This window comes from Leptonychotes weddellii, chromosome 3 (genome assembly GCF_054177405.1).
Source record: "Leptonychotes weddellii isolate Sample4059 chromosome 3, ASM5417740v2, whole genome shotgun sequence".
NCBI classification, from domain to species: domain Eukaryota; kingdom Metazoa; phylum Chordata; class Mammalia; order Carnivora; family Phocidae; genus Leptonychotes; species Leptonychotes weddellii.
This window is the reverse complement of record NC_138371.1, coordinates 164,715,452-164,734,529: the sequence shown is the minus strand read 5'-3', so window position 1 is coordinate 164,734,529 and position 19,078 is coordinate 164,715,452. Positions and strand designations below refer to the sequence as shown.

The 19,078-nt window shown below is 47.5% G+C and overlaps 1 protein-coding gene and 1 pseudogene across 1 annotated transcript in view; both read right to left on the bottom strand.

The window, feature by feature from the left end:
* Positions 1–19,078, bottom strand: part of FARP1 (FERM, ARH/RhoGEF and pleckstrin domain protein 1) — a 75,507-nt gene that overhangs the window by 23,147 nt on the left and 33,282 nt on the right. Inside the window, exons 13-15 of the mRNA XM_081815512.1 lie at positions 13,627–13,814; positions 12,316–12,405; positions 11,109–11,242 (exon numbers count right to left, since the gene is read on the bottom strand). Of these exons, the coding sequence (XP_081671638.1) occupies positions 11,109–11,242; positions 12,316–12,405; positions 13,627–13,814 (412 nt within the window). The remainder of the gene's footprint in view (positions 1–11,108; positions 11,243–12,315; positions 12,406–13,626; positions 13,815–19,078) is intronic.
* Positions 7,394–7,472, bottom strand: LOC115937232 (U4 spliceosomal RNA; annotated as a pseudogene).

The following is a 19,078-nucleotide window of genomic DNA, read 5'->3' as shown; positions in this document are numbered from 1 at the left end:
TTTTTTTTTTTTTTAAAGATTTTATTTATTTATTTGACAGAGAGAGACACAGCGAGAGAGGGAACACAAGCAGGGGGAGTGGGAGAGGGAGAAGCAGGCTTCCTGCAGAGCAGGGAGCCCGATGTGGGACTCGATCCCAGGACCCTGGGATCATGACCTGAGCCGAAGGCAGTCGCTCAACCGACTGAGCCACCCAGGCGCCCTCAGACTGTAATGGTCTTAACATCTCCACTGACCTAAGCCAGAGCCAAGCAGCTACCACCAGACAATGCCCTCTGCTCTTGGGTCCCACAGCTGTGCACCCACCTCGTGCCTGATTCAGCCAAAGGCAAAAAAAAAAATACCACTGCTCAGGAATTCCCAGACACCACGGGGAGCCAAGAAAACAGACACAAAATATGGGTCCTCAGAAGTTCCTAGCACATCACATACGTGTTAAAAAGTGAGCAAGCAAATACAAAAGCTCCCCCAAGACCCAAAGAGGAAAGCCAGTAGTTAATAGTTTAAACCCGCTGAAGAGAAGAATGCCCAACAGCCGCGTGCTTTGAGAAAAGTTAGTGCGTGGAGGGAGGTCTACTTCTCTTCCTCGTGTTCCCTCAGCAAAAGGTCAACACGTGTGGTTTGAATCTCAGTCCCTGGAGAAATTCCAGAGAGAGAGCGCAGAAGGCCATGTCAGCAAGTCAAACGGGAAGGTCAAGAGACCGTTAAGCAAGATGGGGAGGGCAGGACTCGAAAGCCACGCTGCCTGGGTTCAAGGGCAGCATTAATTCTGCAACCTGGCCAGGCTATTCGTCCTGCAGACTGAGGCTCAGTCCCCTCATCCCAACCTGCCTCTTCCATCGTGCGGCTAAAACAAGGTGGGTAAGGGCTTGGAAGCGGCCAGAGAGGCTCCGAGGACACGTGGCAAGGCTAACTTCTACAGGGTCACCTCTGATATCACTGTCCCCATAGTGGCCATTATTTTTTTAAAGATTTATTTTTAATTTTTGACAGAGAGAGAGAGACCGCGAGAAATGGAACACAAGCAGGGGGAGCGGGAGAGGGAGAAGCAGGCTTCCCGCTGAGCAGGGAGCCCGATGCGGGGCTCGATCCCAGGACCCTGGGACCATGACAGGAGCCGAAGGCAGACGCTTAACGACTGAGCCACCCAGGCACCCCTGCAGTGACCATTTCACCATCAGCAAGTATCTTGGTAGATAGATTCGAGACCTAAAGGTGATACTTCTGCAGACAAAGCCACCACGGGGCCAGTGTTGACCAGATGCCACATACCTTCTGCCACTTTTGAGAGGACACACATCACGAGGGGGAAAGGGGTATAGAGCAGAAGGGCCTCTCAGGGAGCAGAGCTGACCTCCCGAAGCCAGGAGCAGAAGAAAGGATGCAAGAGTTGGGGACACACGTGCTGGATGGGGCTCTGCCGGGTTCCTGCTGTGTGGCCCAGGGCACACCACACACTCCTTTCCCGTCCGAAGAACGAGGAATCCACGACAGATGCACTCCGAGCCCCTTTCCAGGTGTAAAGCCTTGTGCTTCAACAACACAGCTGCAAAGGCACAGGCTGAGGGTTGGATCAGACCCAAGTTCACGTTGTGCCTCTGGCCCTTACGGGCTGTGTGCGAGGGCTCTCACCTCTCGCCTCATTTTCCCAATCATACAATGGGAGTAACACCTACACCTGGGTGTTTTTCAACAAGGACACGATTTTTTGGTAAAGGGCCAGACAGTAAATATCTTACGCTTTGTGGCCCAGTCTGTGTCACTAGTATTTAACTGGGAGAAGCGGCCATAGACAATGGGTAAAAGAATGGGCATAGCTGTGTTCCAATAAAACTTTATTAACAAGAACAGGTGGCAGAACAGATCTGGCCATGGGTCATAGTTTGCCAGCCTGTTTTTTTGAAGATCAAATGGGAAAAGCTGGGTGGTCATTTAAATTTTTATCAGTTTGCACTTGTACATGCTCATTAATGGTAGTTTATTATTAATAGTAATGCCACGAACTTTGCATGTGAATAAGCGTTTATAAAAGCACTGTCCTTCCTCACTTGCCAGGCCCCCCTCTGCTTTATAAAAGATCAATCCTTACCCTGGACAAAATGAAGACATTTTCATGCATTCATTTTGCAGGTATTTTGAGCAATTCTTGTGTCCCAGACCCTTTGTTGTAGTAACAAGTACTTATTTCTTACTCATTTTTCAGCCCAATATTGTCCAACAGATCTTTTTGTGTGATGAAATTTTTTAAAAAAGATTTAGAGAGCGCATGTGTCCGTGTGTGAGAGCAGCGGGAGGGTCAGAGGAGAGGGAGAGAATCTCAGACCACGCTGAGCATGGAGCCCGACACGGGGTTTGAGCCCATGAATCTGAGATCATGACTTGAGCCAAAATCAAGAATAAGATGCTTAACCAACTGAGCCACCCAGGTACCCCTAAAATATGTTTTAAAGATTTTACTTGAGAGAGAGAGCACAAGTAGGAGGAGGGGTGGGGGGGGAGAGAGACAGAGAGAATCTCTCAAGCAGACTGTGCTAAGCATGGGGCTGGGGCCCACCATCCTGAGGTCATTACCTGAACCAAAACCAAGAGTCGGATGTTCAACCAACTGAGCCACCCAGCTGCCCCTAAAATGTGTTTTATATCTTCTATGCAATACAGTAGCCACATATGGCTAATGAACCCTTGAAATGTGGCCAGTGTTACTGAGAAAATGAATTTTTAATTTAATGTAGATTTTAAATTTAGAATGCTGTAAGTGGCTAGTAGCTGCCATATTGGACAATTTATCCTTTTCCCACATTGTCTTCCATTTTAAACCATTTCAAGTCTTTGAGGAAGAGGAGGCACAAAAGGATTTGAAACCGCAATAAAGGGTGTCTGGGTGGCTCAGGGTTAAGCATCTGCCTTTGGCTCGGGTCATGATCCCAGGGCCCTGGGATCGAGTCCCACATCAGGCTCCCGGCTCTGCAGGGAGTCTGCTTCTCCCTCTGCCCCTCCTCCCACTCATTCTCTCAATCTGTCTCTCTCTCTCGCTCAAATAAATAAAATCTTAAAAAAAAACCCACAATAAAAATGAGCCTTACCAAGCTGTGAAGCAGTAAACAGGCAAGCAGTCATTCACTCGACCAGGCCATCATCATTCCCAAGTTCCAGTCTAGACTATGTGGCACAGGAATGATTGTCCATGTGCCAAGGCACGTGCGTAAGGAACTGAGATGCCGGGTGGACAGTGGTCAGATATAAGAAGGTTAGTAACAGTCCTGGAAACTCAGAGATGGAGGATGGTGAGGATCCAGGCTTCTGAACTGGGCTGTTTCACAGGTAGAGAAATCAATGCAGCTAACTGATTTTGCTGGAATAAAGCCTGTCTCAAGATTCCTGACACATAGGTTTGTAACCCGGACTTCATGCTCACAACCAGATTCATCCCTGCTGGAACCCTGGGAGCACTGAAAGCCCGCGAGGCACAGGGATACATCACATGAGAATGTTCCACAAGAAAAGGCACTGCAGCTAATTTTACTCTAAAAGAAGGAAAATGGTTTTCATTGTCCCTAGTAAACATCCCATGGTAAGACAGAGACCTCCACACGGGACCACGTCTGGAAAGGATTAGGCCATCATGAACAAAGTTTGTGGGACGGTAATTATTATTCCATGAAATAATTACAGGCTCATCTGCAGTCAACCTTTACAAGTATTTTGATGTTGGGAAACAATCTAGAAATTGGATCCTTTCCTTATGACCATGTGGGGCACAGCCTACAGAGGTCTACTCTGGCGGGGGGGGGGGGGCGGTGGACACCAAAGCTTGGCATCCTATAAATTGCACGGCCCAAGCCAGCCTGCGCTTTCTGTGGGCAGCGACCAGTAGCCCCTGGCAGCCTCTCAACAGTATGGTGCTGACGGTCTGACCAGTTGTTCTTAGTGGTGCAGGGATGAGGGGTGGAGGGGCCGACTCTCACAGGGGAGAGGAGGTAGATGGGAGGGGTTGTGTATGTGTGCACATATGGACAGAACGTGGCGTGTGCTCAGGCCCGGTTCGAACACCTGCATCCACCACCAGAGGAGAGGATACTGGGAGAAAGTTCTCTGGCTCCAGGGAGAGCTACCTTTCTGAGGAGTGGAGGAAGGCAGGGAGCCCCCAGGAGCCTGTAAAGGACGGTGTCCCCTGCCCGCCTGCTTATAGGGAACTCAGGTGTGCGGTGAGCTCAGGAACACAGGCTGTCCAACCTCTGGGCTCCTTTCTAGCATTTCCCAACACGGTCCCAAATTCACACACAGGCCGGGGAAGCAGCGGGCTTTAACATGGCAGCTCTCCACCTCGGGACAAAAGCATGGCGTCCGGCTGGCTGGCACGATCGCCCACCTCACCCCTTCTGGGACACTTACGAAAGCTAAGAAGTCTGTTCTCGCTTCCCAGGGCTTGAGGATCAAGCCCCCCTGACCTCACAGAGCAGTGGGGGCAATACAGGGAAACAATGATGGGAGATCGAAGAGCCTCCAGGAATGAGGAAGGTGGTGGAAAGGCAGCTGGAAAGGCGGACTGCACCCCACCCTCTGCTGCATTCTCAATCAATCTGGAGGCGCTTAGCGTTCGGCTCAAGTCCGATTTCAGCTTTAAAGGGGCCTCCCCGTTTCTGCTTAACCCACCGCAGCCGGCTGCGGATGCTCGGGGTGGGAATCGGGGTGGGGGGCCAGATGGAAGGCAATCCAAGCGGCACCCACGCCCGCCTCGTCCGCCTCACCTGCCCCTCGCTGCCCGAGGTTCAAGCGGGCTAATTCAGGTACGTGCCAGGGCAGCCCAGAGTGATGACACAGGCAGGGTCCCCGTCCCTCGTGTGCAAAGGGACATTTGCCGTTTCAACGCCTCTAGTCCTATCCTGCACTGGACGACTTCGGATTTTCTTTTTTCTTTTTCTCAGTTTCCCGCCTTCACCATTTTCCAAGTGTACCACCAGCTCGGTGGCACGAAGGGCATCCCCCGCAACCGCCCCGTGCAAGCGCCGTCCATCCCACATTTCATCTCACTCCACGGGAACTCCAGCTCTACGGCTAACCGCTGGCTCTCTGTTGCCCTAACCCCGGACCTCGGGAACCGTCTTATCTTGTGTCTCTCCAAATCCGATTCCTCCAGGTATGCCCTAAGCGGAATCACAGAGTATCTGTCCTGGCTCTTGGTTCACTGAGCCGGTCTTTACGGTTCGCTGGTGTTGGAGCTGGTGTCAGAACGTCCTTCCTTTTTAAGGATGATATTCCATCATACGATGGACCACATTCTGTTTATCCATGCACGTGTCAGTGGGCATTGGGCCGCTTCCAAAGCTTTTGGCCACTTTGAGTCAAGATGCTGTGAGCGTGGGTGTAGAGGGATGTGTCTGGGTCCTTTCTCTCGATTCTTTCAAATACCTACCTGGGAGTGGACCTGTTGGGTCATGTGGTAATTGTGTATTTAATTTTTTGAGGAATTCCAAGGGTTTTCTTTTAATGATGCCTGGCTTCAAAGAGCTGGTAGGATGTTTTATTCCTTTTTGTTTTATGACTGTTCACTGTGAAGCTACTATGAAGGTGTTCCACTCTGCGGGGGATGCTGCTATAAATCATTCTCTGACCCTCACGCGGTCACCCCCACTCCATTTCTGCCACTGGAGTGTCCTTGCCAGACAACACCGCTCCACGTGTGAAATTCCTGATCACAGTCTGCAGGAGTGTCCCACCCCTGACAGAGGAGCTTCCTTTCTGCTCTAGATGGACACCCTCCTCGTCTCTCGACTCCCTAGGGTCCAAGCCTGCTCCTACCCCTTACCTCAAACCGCTCTGCTTGCCTAGCCACTCTCCAGACGTGCTCTCCTCTGGGACCCTCCACCCCTGCTTACCCATTTTTTCCCAAATCTCTGGTGGCTTCTTCATTTTCCTTTGCTGGCTCTCGCTCAGCCATAAGCTACACGTTTATGGAACACTGCCAAAAAGGTGTATTCGGTACGATTCTATTCCTGGCTCTCCTCTGTCTCACCATTCTTCCTTACAGGATGGGATTCTTCCTGTGGATAATTTCCAGATCCACACCTGCACCTGATTTCTTTCCCAAGCCCGAGACCTGTGTTTCCAACTGCCTGTAGGGTTTCAATACTGACCCCTCAAAACTGATGTGCCCCAAACTCATCTTCCTTCCATTACACTCGCTTCTTCCTTTCTTCTTACCATTTCTTAAATTCATGAGCATCCTCCCGGGTAGCCAGGATCAAAGCTCTGGGGGCCTCCCCGTTCCCTTCACCTTTGTCCCATGAGCCCTACTCGTCTGCTCCATGACATCTCGACCTCCAGTCTCTCCACCCCTCCTAGACTTTCTAGGTAGACTTCTGCACCCCTTCCAAGGAAATCTACTGCAAGTGTCTTCTAATACATGCAGCTGATCCTTCTTGAGCACCGCATGCGCCCAGAGCCTATCCCAAGTGCCTCTCTGCAGGACTCTCCCCCTGGCCCCAGCTCCCTGTGAGCTGAGTTTGTGCAGAGCAGGTCTTCATCCATCTCTGGGGAGCGAGTTGACCAGTGTGTGCTCTGACTGCCAGGCATTTCGGGGCTGGAATTTGGGACTGTGCTCTGAAAGCCAAAGGCTGTAAGTGGCTTTCTCTGAATGCCTTTGAACAGCTGAGTAGAACATCCTGGCTTTCAAAAAGAAAAGCACTCTTCATGTTTTTACAGGTCACCAAACCTGTTTCCTTGTTTCCAAAGAAACAGGGTAGCCTGGGCTTTGGCCAGGATAGAACAGTCCATCCTCCTCTTGGGGGTGTTTCCTCAGGAGAACGCAGCATTTGGATACGGACAGGTGTGCTTACTGAGCAGGGGTTCAGCCTCGTCGTGCAGGAAAATGTCCTGGTAATTTTTCTGCCCTAAGGCCTCCCACTGCTGATGGAAGCATAGGACAACTTAACATAGAACTGCAAAGGAAGAGCCTGGTGGCTGTGTCAACGAAGTACCAAATTTGGGGGGAATTTTAGGTGCACAGTAAACTTTAGATTTTTTTTCCATTAATAACAGTCATTTAAAATAGTATCACCCAGGGGGCGCCTGGGTGGCTCTGTTGTTAAGCGTCTGCCTTCGGCTCAGGTCGTGATCCCAGGGTCCTGGGATCGAGCCCCACATCGGGCTCCCTGCTTGGCAAGAAGCCTGCTTCTCCCTCTCCCTCTGCCCCTCCCTCTACTTGTGCGTGCTCTCTGTTAAAGAAATAAAGTCTTTAAAAAAATAGTGTCACCGCACAAAGTCTGGAGTTTAGTTGCTGGTAACTTAGCCATGTGAGTTTCTTAGTTCAGACAGACAGAAGCAGCTGGCATTAAGGGAAAGGCAGGCGTGAAAGGGCATGCGGAAACTCTATTGTCGTGGCAACTTTTCCCTAAATCTAAAATTATTTCAATTAGCAATAATCGCGCCTCGGATAAACCTCATTGGCTACGATACTGCCACTGCGCAAAGCTTCTAAAATTATTTCAAAGTAAAGTTAATATAAAAAATGATCAGCTCCCCAACCCCCCTTTCTGTGGATGGTGCAGAACACCAAGCCCTTCACTAATACGGTCTCATTTAGTCCGTGTGACAGCCCTACGAGGTAGAGACTGCACTGCACATGAGACAGATGAGGCATGAAGCTCTGCAAGGGCCCCAGGCAGCTGGAGAGAGACGTTAGCTGGTGGTGGTGCCATGAGTGTGGACCCAGGGAGGACACAGCCATCCCAGTCTGCACCAGCCAGCCCGGGTTTCCCGTATCACAGACTGAATACGCACATGCATTCATACACAGATACACCTACATCTCTGTGGCCTGTCGGTCAGGAACTCGGTGTGAACTCCTTTTCTTAATAAACCTCTCTGTGTTCCATTCTTCTGCTTAAACATATTCACTCCCGGGCCACCTCTGCTGTGCAGGCATCAATGGCCCAGAGGTCCTTCGAAGCAGAACTGGCCAGTGATGCCCTGGGGCTCACGTGGGATATGGCCCACCACTCATCCATGGGAGGGCCTGCCCCCCTTCTCCATGCCTGCCTCCCCCACCCGCCGAGACTGCAAGCCCCTAGTGGGCAAAGCCTCCCACTCAGACACTAGGCTCGCTCACTCACTCACCCATCTGTGCGAGCATGCATGCATGCATTCACAAGAGTTATAACCAAAATACACATCAAAGAATCAGAGAATCCTAGGGTTGTTAAGAGGAACTCCCTATCAGTTGCCCCAGAAAAGGTATTCATCACAGTCATCTCAAGAAGTACGTCAGAAATACACGTTTCTGGGACTCCTTCCAACGTTCTGATTCAGGGGGGCTGCATGGGGACGGGCAATCTGTATTTTTTCAAGCCCCTCACCCCCACCCCCAGGTGACCCTGAGGCCCTGCCAGATTTGGGGTTCCGCCCAATAGATAAATACCTTCTAAAAACAGTCAACCTCTGCTCAAGAAACCCCAAGGTGGAGGAGCATACTACCTCACAAGGCAGTCTCTCACGGCTAAATGTTAGTGTTAGGAAAGCCTTCTCTATATTTAGACACGACGTGCCTCTTTGGAAATGTATCGTTTAAATTTTGTGCTCTGGTACAGTGAAGAAGACGCTCACTCCCTTTCCCACATGACCAGCCGCAAGAGAGCCAACATATATTCTAAAATCTTCTCTCTTCTAGGACAAATGCCCATATATCCAACACCTTTTTTTTTTTTTTTTTAATGAAATGCATTCTCTTATTAACCTATTTCAAATGTGAAACTCAGAGCTGGGCCCAGTGTTCTGAAGGAGCCCTGAGCCTTGAAGGTTTCGTTTGTCATGCTCTGGTCTCTTTCGTACTTAGGACAGTCAGGACAAGGGTCGCCAACCTTGGCTACACATTGGAATCACCTGGGAAGCTTTAGGAACCACTGATGCTTATGTCCTACCTCTCAGAGATTCCAATATAACTGGTCTGGGGTTCTGGCTGGTTATGAAGATTTTTTAAAGGTTCCAGATAATTGGAAGGAGCAGCCAGTGTTGAGAGCTAGAGAAAGATGCCGGGTCTTCTCCATGTTACTCTGTTGGCTCATACTTACACTCATTCACCCAGCCTTTTTGCCTTGAACCCCCGCCAAGCAGGTCTTCCTCGTCATGCACTTGAGGAAATGATTAGCTGACCTTAACAGCAGACTTTTTCACTTATTCCTGATAAACGTCATCAATCTGGTTTGGGTCCACTGTTGCAAGGAAATGTCATGTCCTTGAGCGGCATACCGACTATCTGTTCTCGCTCTAGCTTTGAGTCTTTTGCATGTAAAACATGAATAAAATTACAGATCTTTGAAAGAAATTCTACTGAAAATCCTCTGGGAAATAAACGATAGCAGCTGCTTTTTAGGCAACTGGATATTCTTTCACAGTTAAGGGCCAGATGCTAAAAATTTATGGTCACAGATAAATCCAAGAGCATGGCATTTATTCCTGAGTTCTCTGTGATGGCAGGAGCTAGCTGAAGCCACCATGCTGGGCTGCCAGGGTCCTGCTGGGGACATTTCCTATGTGTGACCTCCCCAACATTACTGAGGTCAACTGCCATTATTTAGGTGGACACCAGCTCAAGAAGCTCTGAGCCTATGGGAAGACTTAAGACTGTGTTAACACACGTCTCACTGGCCACAAAACAAACTGTGAATTGATTTCTCCAGAGCTCTAACTTCTTTGACGCCACTATGAAAGCATCATCGAGCTTTGCAGGAATGATGAGGCAACATAATATGGCGGAACGCAACCGAAAGCTTCCAAGTAAACTTTGAGAGGTAAAATAAGAAGTTAGATCCTGTAGAATCTTTTTCTCATTTTAAAAAGTGGCATTTCTCTTACATTCATACCACCAACCTAGAGTAAGACTCTCAAGTGGGGTTTCCAATCTTTCCCCACTTTCAATGAGGCTCTTGCTCAGTCCTGGCTGTGCTCCCCTCCCCGGGGCCATCTTGGTCAAGCATCCTACCTCCTCCTACTGAGGGGCGAGAACTGCATGTGAATTATCCTCAAGCACACACACAGCTGGACACCCGAGCACATTCCCTTCACGACACAGGAGAGCAGCCCCGTGAACCTGTTCAGCTGACACTTGAATCCCATGGTCTGGGATCGCCTGGGCCGAGACCACATCATCCACGGCTCCCTCAGGCCCCCAGTCGCTAAATGCCCTGAGACTACTTTAAAGCAAATTCTTCCCTACAGTGAGGATACAATATACAACAGCGTTCACCTCTGCCAAAGACACAGAAGCCTCTTGCTATTTTCTCCTGGGATTTTTAAATGCATGCTTACTAGACAGTCAACTCCCCAAGTGTCTACATAGAACGGTCTTTAAAAAAACAAAAACCCTAAGAGTTTTCTGAAAGGTTCTATTTTAGGGCAGGGTATATTGGATTTTGTACCCTACAGCACACAAAGTGTTTCCTGACTTTCTGCACCATCTTCTTCTTCCTCCCAGATTAATGTTTTATTTGGTATTAAATGGACAATATTACTTTGAACCAGTCTATTCATGGACATTTAGATCATTTGCGATCTTTTAATTCTAATATGGCTATCTCTGTCATGTCATTTCACATTATAAATGCATCCTTAAGATCAATTCCTCGAAGTGGGATTCAAGGTGCAAGTGCGTGGTATATCGGGCCCTACGTTTTTCTAAGCACTTCTTCAACACCGTGTAATATAAATCTGAGAACTATGGGAGACATACAGATACTTCACAAAGGATTATAAAGCAAGCATCAGTGAACTACCACCAACCTCCCTGAAAGTCCCTCCATGTGCCTCTATCCCTTAAAGCCCACATCGGCTTTCCAGACGTACCTACCATCTTTATTTTGTGAGACTCACTTACTTGTAAGAAAACATGCGTTCTGAAGAACTGTAAACCAAAGGGAACAAAATTCCAGGGTGACCTCTAAATACCCACAGAATTTCCCTGAAAACCATTTTGCGATTGGCTCTTCTTAAGCCAGGTTCTTGACTTTATCTTTGGGCATGATAGCTGCGTAAAAGGAACCACCCGAAAACACAAGGCGGGGGGGAGAGAGGAGGCCGTGGGGACACGTGTAATTGTTGAACATCATTGTGCTCACCACAGGGCTAGTCGTTGTTCAGTTTCCTTGAGAAAACTTGTATGAAATTTGTGCAAAGGTTCAAAATTCGGGAATATGAGACTTTTCAAGGCTTCGGGCATGGCGTCCTCTTTGCTCACCGTGCTCTGAAACCACTGGAATAAAAAGAGCACACACAGGGACACATAAATGGTGGCAACTCGTCAGAAGTATTGGCGCAGCCCAGCATGCCTGGAGGACACAGGGCTTTCCTGCTGAATCTGGGCCATTCAGGAGCACCAGGGGCTCCCGGGCCCTACTGCTGTATCCTTCTTCCATCCGATGGGGTGAGAAGCACCCAGCTCATCATCAGGGCTTCCCCCAACTTGTTACCAGTGGATTGTTGAAGCCAGGAGAGATCTCTGAAATGGGCAGCTACTTCTAATCAGAACTTGCATTTTGGCCAACTCACTGGGTCACCACTGATTTAGACCACCACACCCCCTCTGGTTCGATCCGTTAGGAACATCGATCTCTGCTCCTTTGTGAAAATGCTGAGCACAGAGGAGGCCGTACCAGCGAGAGAAAGCCGCTGCCCTCACACAGTTACTCAGCCCGCTGCGGTGAGGCGGGGCTGTCCCACAGTGTTCACCGAGCACCCGTTCGAGCACCTGCTCAGGGCCAGGCGCCATTCACATGCCCCAGAGGCACAGGAGCCCCGCGCTTCCTACCGACCTCCAATGGCTAGTTCTTGCTCAGAATCCAGGGATCATAAAGCTATCTGCGATGCTTTGAATTTGTTCCAAGACCGAATAGGACTGATTAAAATAATAAAAGGCAGTCTTCTGGCAGATTTGCTGACATGGCTCAATTTATGACCAAGGCTAAAACGAGCCTTCTATTCACCTCTGGGGTCTTCCTCAAGCAGAAGGAGCTACCTTTGATGCCGGGCAAAACACGAACTATTCTGCCTGGGTACAAAGCAGGCAGTAAGAAGTTTCATTTTAATTTTCTCCACTTTAGAAACTTCCTTCCTTTGCACTTAAAAATCACAATTATAAAAATTTTTATAAAGCATGTTCCAAATTAAATACACTATTACCGTCTAATTTTTATAACCCAGAACCAAATCCTTTTAATTGGAGTCAGAGAGCCCAACATTTAATTAGATCCAGCTCTTCTCTGAAAGCTACATCGGAGTTGAGATAAATTATGTAATTGAATGCTTTAGGGGAAATGCTACACATACCGAAGTGATGACCTCAAGATCCTTCAGATATGTTCTTTCGGTGGTGGATACTTCCTTAGCAATGAAGTACGCCTTGTCCGTTGGGAATCTCTGCAAAACCCACAGAAGAAACAAGACGTAATAATACTCTTTGAGCATAAGTCTCTAAGAATGTCCTGATTAAAGTGATACATTGCTAATTTACGATCTTTTGTTAACGGGGCTCAAGGCTAATGAACCTCTCACTAGTTCTCCTTTTTGTGTGAGGAACTAGGAGAAGAGAATGGATTCTCATGATGAGGAAAGAGCCTGGGAACGTTTCCTTCCACATAAATCTTACCCTCAGTCAAAGGCCTCCAAGACTCGAGTATGTTGGTCACCGCGGAGGGCTATTCATTCAAAACTGGGCATCCGAAAATCTAACCAACTAGTAAAATATCAGAGCAATGCAGCCTTCCAGGAAATCAAAGAAACAGAAACCACAGTGGCCTTTGTCCCGGGAGCTGGGGGCTGGTGGTGGTGGTGGACGGGAAATGAAAGCTAGGATGTCCGTGGAAATACACGGTGGCTGAGCTAAGGGGACAAGGTGAAAGCAGCTGGTGACACCACTGGTTCCTTGGAGTCCATCACTTAGGTGAGCAGGCACTTCTCTACAGTGAGTCAGCCACGGGTTTTGCTTTCTCTTTAAACGGTAAGTAAAAGACAATCCTTGTTGCTAGCCATCTTGCTTGCTTCCACGAGAGTCCGCCCGATTCCACCTTCGGGGATACACACGAGAGCACTGAAATCGGAGACTCGGACACCTGGATGCCCATGTTTCCGGCAGCAGCATTCGACATAGCCAAAAGGAGTGAGCAACCCAACTGTCCACCAAGAGACAGGTGCATAAACACACTGTGCTCTGCCCATACGATGGGGGGGGGGGTGTGATTCAACCTTAAAAGGGAAGCTCTGACCCACGCTACGACGTGGAAGAACCTTGAGGACGTGATGCTAAGTGAAAGAAGTGAGACACGAAAGGACAAATACCGCAGGATTCTTCCTAGATGAGGTTCCTAAGCAGTCAAATCCACAGAGACAAAAAGCAGAGTGGTGGTTGCTGGGGGCTGGGGAAAGGGGAGGGATGGAGATTTCCTGTTTAATGGGGACAGTTTCAGCTTGGAAGTGACAATGTTCTGGAGATGGACGGTGACAATGGTTATATGACCCTGTGAATGTCCTTAAGGTCACTGAGCAGTATGCTTAGAAACGGTTAAAATGGCAGGTGTTATATATATACTACTGCAGTTAGGGAAAAAAAAAAAAAGTAACGCATGTACGTGCAGGTCACACCTTTCTCCGGCCTTCCTCCTCGTCGTCGGTGCGTGGGCACACCTGGTCGTTCAGCAGCGGGCTGACCAAGGGGGAGGCCTGCTTGGTGTCGGGGCTCAGGTTGGGAGACAAGATCACGCTGGCGGGCACAGCTCCTCCCTGGGAGTTGATGGACAGCTCTGAAAGGTGAGGGCTACCAGTCAGGGAGCCTATTTGAGGATGAGAAGTATTAGAGAGAGAAAAAAAAAAGTAATTCCTTCTGGGACCGGATTGCTACTTAGAATTTTCCCCCGTATCAGATCAAATCTTTGGAACCTTGACTACCATTCTGCGTATCGAATGTGCTTCACGATTTTCTAGTTTTTCTCTGAATTGCAGCTGCCTTCATACTAAAGATACCATAGTGGGAATGAGTCAGTGGAGCCAGAGTTCTGTGATTAATAAGGCAGAGAACTCTGCTCAGGGAATGTTTAGAAGCACAGTGGATCCCCAAATGGGATCTTCATCTCCTTACTACTGCCTTAGCTTCTATGAATTATTCCAGAAAACAGTGACTATACCACCAGGAGACATGAGAAAAGACTGAAAAAACAGAGCTATTCTAAAAGGAAACTAAATGACTGACGTACCCAGGACAGACTACACCCTGTAACAACGGGCCACAGCGAAGGAAAGGACGAGAAGCTAACTCCCCATTCTACCAAGAACAGAAGCAAGCTTATTATACCTGGTGATGGCATTCCGTGTCTCTCTCACTGTTTGGGACAGAAACACTAGCACCACATGCAAAGCTGGAGGTCATTACATTATCACAATTCCCCTTGATGAGTCAAAAAGTGACAGGTCATTAATGATTCCTCTGCAAAGGATACATTAAATAATATGAAAATGTATCATTACCCATTATACGTCAGCCAAAGGAGAGGATGTGTACGTGCAACGTTTTGCCAACAGAACTTTGCGAGTCTCGAAACGTCACCCCGTTGAAGCCAACCGGGACGTTCCAGAATATACTTCTACCTGCGTGTTTTCACCTAACACGTCTGTAATTCTAACACAGGTTTGCTAGGGCTAGCGCGAGGGTAAACAAAGTTCAAGTAGCCTGCAGTCCCATCTGTTACCATTATTAAGAAAAGACGACGTAAAATGCTTTCTCATTTTCCAAAATGCGGTTTCAGCTCATGGCTATTCCGCACACGGACAAGGATCTTGGAGAGAAAGGTGAAGTGCCGTTTTCTGGGCATACCCCATTTTCTTGACAGCTATCCTCTCCCTCTGGATTCATCCATATCCGCTTTGAAATTACAAGATGGGGATGGCCTAGAATGGAGGGTAGTGAACTTGATCACAGTAGGAATGAACCAACCATGAAAAACCACCAGCCCCCGTCCCGCCCCAGCTGGACCAGCTAGCGCTGTTCACAACACATGCAGGAAAAGCCAGCACACCCAGAAGAGCAGCAAAAAAGCAGATGTCCTGCTACAGGACTATGGGTCAGTACGACGATCCCCCAAGAACGAGATTTGATAACATGAGTAAGATTAAAGAAGTTTGCGTTTTAAAAATCCCTCCATGGAAATCCTGGCATTTTTTAATACGCATCACTGTTAGACAAAGACCCGTGCACCCCACACACCACCAGACCCAGCAAAACCCGGAGAAAAAGGCCAGAAATTGCTTCACAAATGTCAATTTTATTGACACTAGTGCACAACCGAATACAATGATTTCGAAAGAATTGGAACTTGTCAAATAGAAAGTGACAACAATTAGAACCGTTCGCAAATGTTTCAAGGTACTACACTATTCTCTTCTTTTAAAAAAAAAAAGTCACAAAAAGGAAAAGTGTCATCACGACAAATAGGAAATAGAAAAGAGAAATTCTGGCAGTCTAGAGATCCAAACATTTCATGCATTTGTGAGTCACTGTATCAGAGTTGCTTTTTTATTTGTCCACCATGATCTGGCAAAATGTGGGGCTTACCTTCAGCTCTCACACTGTGCGTGAGGTCAGGTGAGGCAGTTCTAAGTGAGAGCATGCGGGGCCTCGGTTTTGCAGTGATGCGAACAGAAAAAGCACTCACCTCATCAGTGAGAGTTGGAGCCAAGAATAAAAAGCAGTTAGAAGGCTGGCTTGTGGGAGGAGTGGGGGGTGGGGAGGAGGGTGGGGGAACAGTACCAATCAGGCCCTGGACAGCATCCAGCAGCAGATAATAAACCACCTGCCCCAGTGGGAGGGAGAAAATGCGGGTGGCCCCCGTCAAGCATAAGCATTTCTACCCTCCAAAGGCCAAAAGCTATTTGTGAGGTCCCCCAGGGGACGCTTCTAATTTAGTAGACTGAATGGATGAGAAAACAGACCAGGGTTCCAGGAGACATCTGTCCTGCCAACAGGACAGGGCACATTTCAAAGAATATAGCCATCTAGAAGAGTCTACACTGGATGTCAGAGACAGGATTCAGAAAATGGGATAATGGCAGTGAACTTCATGACAACCCATGTTCCTAGGTCGAGGAAAGGACAGCTCTGGGTCAGCCACAGGTTGCTGGGGGACAACCTGCTGCATTCACTCACGTAGCCCAAAGATGTGGGTGACCAGCAACTTCACACGTGCAACACACAGACTTGGGGAACAACCCAAATTAGGGTTGCCAATTTCCATTTCTGGAGTGGCTCCTTCCACTAGCTTTATGTCTACTCCTAGGGCCTGAGACAGGAAGGCTGATGGGTGTATTTAACAGTAGGACCAACAAATCAATAAATACCAAGCAGCCCGGTCTAGAAATCTATCCACAATTCTACAGAAGGGGAAGGTCCAAACTCTGAAGTTCAAGTTTGCTCATTTGAGCTGCGTCCGTGGAGAGTAGTCCTCTTCTCCCCTTGCAGGCCAAACTACTTGAGACTTTGAAAATTTAGAGGGGACATGGTTTAAACCAAACTATGTAGCTCATTTGCCATTTAGCAATCAGTGAGAGATGCTGATGAGGGTAATCAGTAGAATTTGGCAGCTTGATGAGAAATTAAAATGCTCTTTTGACTCTGAGCCAGAGTGCTGTGACAATTGTCTGTTCAAAAGCGGTGTCCACGTAAGGTCCACCCTCAGGCAGGTGTGAAGAACTGGATCTTAAAGTCGGTGTCTACAGTTACAGTTATTCAAACTACATGTAACCAATTTTCACTGAAGGAGTCCATTCCATAAACAGGGTTGCTCTGTACGATAAAACCCGGCCCACTTACCTACCTAGCCTTATCAAGCCTGTTCAAATCATGCAGTTGGTTACCTGCTTTGAAGGCACAGCCCCAGGTGATGAGAAGAGGAAATTGTAACTGATGTTCAGGGCTACTCAGTGAACTCATTAATGCCTGGTATCTTTTTTTCCTCTGTGACAAACTGACACAAAGTAATTTCTTCCAGGCATAGGCTCTAGGTAAATAGTTTTGGAGGATCTTTTGAGAAAGCACCTGGATATTAAGGCAGCAGGTGGAAAGAAGTTTCAAGAGATTAGAAAAGGATTAGTCATACTTGAAAATCTGGAAGCTTCAGATTTTTTTAAAAATTATTTTTTCCTATTTCCAGAAATTGTCCTGCGTCTCGTTAAGGTATTTCCAGTTAGTAACTCTCCAATCCTCCACCTTCTCCTTCACCAAATGGTATGCCCCTCACCATCATTTTCCACCCCCCACCCCCCCACCCCCGGCTGTCAACCCGGAGCAAGAGGGCTGAGTTTATGCCACCCCCGTGGACTGGCAACGCCATCACAAATACTGCTCTCAAGAGAGGCGTTTCTGGTAATTGCTTTTAAAAATCCTTTTAAATGTACACATTCTCATGGCACAAACCATTATGGAACTTCAAATTAGCATGGCTGTATTTATGGACTCCAGTTTATCACCTAGCCGAAAAACTGGCTTAGCTTCTCTTTTTAATGTAAAATACATTCATAATTCTTCTCTCCTGGCTGCTCTGGGGAAGTGCAGCAGCGTCACCCACACTATAGTGTCTCTTGACCAGCCCCTTGTCAGAGGTACATCACCAGCGGGAACATGGTTTATGACCAACAAGCCAAACTCAGTGCTCATCTTCCCCCTTTTTGGGATTGGGCACAGCTGCATTGTAATCTCCTCTGATTGTATTAAGGCTTAAGAACAAACTCACACGTTCTGGGAAAAGAGAATTTCTACTCTATTTTCCAAGTAATAGAAAATGGCATTTCGAATACTTGGTTGTACCTGTCCTGTATTTTAAGTTGGTCAGTACGTTGCTCATCTTAGTTTTAATTAGCTAAGTTGTTTTTCCTGTTAAGTGTTTAGAAAGCCTGATAATCATTTTAAAAATAGTAACCCAGAGCAGGTTTGTTAAATATTTGAGAATACGGATTGCTTTCTCAATTCCTCTTTTCAAAATAGAACAGTATGCTGATTCTTCAACATTCCCCCCAGAGAAAGTTACCTGGCAAGTTTCTAGATGCCACTCATCTATCATGATTTGTCTCCTGGTATTTGGTTCTAAAATACAGATTTTATCTCTACATACCCAGAATATGTTCCAAAGGCACATGTAGGAAATTCATTACAGATGTAGTTTTCATGGATCTTTAAAAAGGCTCTTTTTAAATCCATCATCTCCCTCTAAAAAAGAATACAATGAACTCTTCCTGGAGATTGTCTACATTTGAAAGCCAGTTATCAAAAAAGGTCAGTATTGAGCTGGAAAATGGGTAATCTACCGAATGGACAGGATTCACTAGTGTGATAACTCAGCTGGGTTCTCACCCCAGTGGAATATGGGAAAAAAGCTGACAATGCTTTATTAAAATAGTAAGGTGCCACAAGAAAAACTAGTCTACACGATTACCAATCATGATGGTGCTGTCCTTTTCTTGATAATGGAGGGTGTTGAGGGTAATGTGTATATGTGCTTCTTATTCTCAGACCAAGGTCCTTCAAACAAAGTTTTACAAGCAGCTAAGCACCAACTTCGGTGTTCATCATCCAGCAACTCAGAAAAGCAACTGCAATGCAACTTGCGGAGAAACAGAGAAATGCCTACCAATGGAGCAATGACAGAGAATGTTCTAGTGTGCTCTTACTTATGGAGAAAAGAGAAAGGAGAATTTCTCTTTGTTCAAACATGGTGGTGGCGGTGTTGGGGGCAGCGTCTGGGTTGGGGAACATGGTGCTTTGTACCCATGAAAAATACCATCTTGTACTCAGGACAAAGCTTTAGCCGTCAGTGGGAAAGAACAGTTACAATTGACAGTTTTTACAGCAAGATACCTGTTAGGACAAGTAAAAGCCTCTTCAGTTTGGATTAACAAGAGATATTAATGTCGTGCATACACGGTTGCAGGAGTTTGGCCTTTCATGCTGAAAGAATCACCAAGCTCATTGTTATTGGAGAAGCCAGCACCCTTCCCGGTGGTATAAATCCATGCTTTACTGAGACGCGGCACTCTTAGGCCATGGAGAGAA